At 61.5% G+C, this 1,402-nt stretch overlaps 1 protein-coding gene across 1 annotated transcript; it reads right to left on the bottom strand.

The window, feature by feature from the left end:
* Positions 1-277: 277 nt before the first annotated feature.
* LOC113216504 (kelch-like protein diablo) lies at positions 278-793 on the bottom strand. The gene is made up of 2 exons (XM_026436251.2): positions 551-793; positions 278-442 (listed from the first exon to the last, which is right to left on the bottom strand). The coding sequence occupies exons 1-2, from the start codon at positions 764-766 to the stop codon at positions 278-280; spliced, it is 381 nt and encodes a 126-aa protein (XP_026292036.2). The 5' UTR covers positions 767-793.
* Positions 794-1,402: the final 609 nt, after the last annotated feature.

Here is a 1,402-nt window from a genome sequence, read left to right as displayed (position 1 = left end):
CATGGCGCGTTTCCGAACGGAACAAAGCCGCGCCGCTCCACACCGCGCGCGAGGCCGTCTGCTGCAGCCGCGGGTGCAACAACACGCGTAAAGAAAACACGGTCTGTGTTCGGTTGCAGTCTCGAACGGAGGGTAACGACCCCCCACCCCAAACCCACTCCCTATACTATGCTCTCCCTCCGTCACTGCAAAAGGTCAGCGGGAAAGGGCCCCGTTCGCATATGTACTTTTCCTGCATGTATGGTCGTGATCGCCAGCCCCTCTGACTACTTTGTAGTTATACAGTGCCCGTAGGAGCGGCACTGTATGAGATAATCTCGAGGGTGGGCACGAGGTCAAACTTACCGTTGAACATGGCGTTGAAGTACGGGCTGACGGCGGCGAGAACCAGCCGGTGGGCGTGGATGGCGTCGGGGCCGATCTTGAGCGTGACGTCGCAGAGCTGCGGCAGAAACGGTTAGGATACAGTCACTCTACTCCGCGCGGCCGGCGGCCGGCATCGCCTTCGACCTTGAATTATCGCCTGGAAATCGCGTCCCGTGTGAATTACCTGCGAGTGCTGCCTCATGCGATTGATGGCCGAGAAGGACAGTCGGTAGTGGTCGGCGTTGGCGTGGAACAGCTCGGTGAGGACCTCGGCCTCCATGGCGGAGGAGGCCGTGGAAGCCGTCATGGACGCCGTCATGGAGGCGGTGAGGGACGTGGTCATGGCGAGGCCCAGCCCCGGGCCGGGGCCCGAGGGCGCGGGCAGAGTCACGCTCGCCATCCTGATGGGGGAAGAAGCGAGGAAACAAAGTTAAGTCAAACCGAGTGCGTCTGACAATCGTGCGCGGAGAATGTCAGCGACAGACGAGAAACAGAGATGCGGACTCGACGCACGCGCATGCAGCCGTAAGCTCGCTCCTCTGCCTGTTTGTTACCGTGCGCTGCGCTTCGCTTTTCCTGTTCCCCACTTTGTCCCATCTCGAGTCTGAATAATGCAAACAGGGTCGGGTGGAGCTCAAGTCCTCCCCTGCGGCTGCGGGCTGTGGGCTGTGCTGGGCGGGGGGAGAGCGGACTCGTGCCGTGGCGAGCGAGCAGCGGAGGGTGACAGGTCCGGAGTCTGTGGAGCTGCTGGAGCGGGCTGAGGGAGGGAGGGGCAGCGGAGCGGGGCGGAGCGCGCGGGGGCCCATCACTGCGCGTATCGCAAAAGGAGCAAAAACGGCATGAGAGGGATGGGAAATGAAAAGAAAGGGGGCGCGGGGGGTGCGCAGCGCACACAGGAAGCGAGGAGCGGAGCTTGGGAGCAGTTGGGAAATGGGAGGTAATGAAGACAGACAGACAGACAGACAGACAGACAGACAGACAGACAGACAGACAGACAGACAGACAGACAGACAGACAGACAGACAGACAGACAGAC

The sequence above is a fragment of the Frankliniella occidentalis genome, unplaced genomic scaffold (genome assembly GCF_000697945.3).
Source record: "Frankliniella occidentalis isolate FOCC.00 unplaced genomic scaffold, Focc_3.1 Scaffold294, whole genome shotgun sequence".
Lineage (NCBI taxonomy): Eukaryota > Metazoa > Arthropoda > Insecta > Thysanoptera > Thripidae > Frankliniella > Frankliniella occidentalis.
Note: the sequence above shows the minus strand (reverse complement) of the source record. Positions and strands in the feature narration are given on the sequence as shown.

Bases quoted from the DNA above. Each gene is read 5' to 3' on its own strand.
- LOC113216504 (XM_026436251.2), bottom strand. From the start codon at position 766: ATGGCGAGCGTGACTCTGCCCGCGCCCTCGGGCCCCGGCCCGGGGCTG. The intron at 443-550 runs GTAATTCACACG...TTTCTGCCGCAG, and splicing joins GCATGAGGCAGCACTCGCAG to CTCTGCGACGTCACGCTCAA.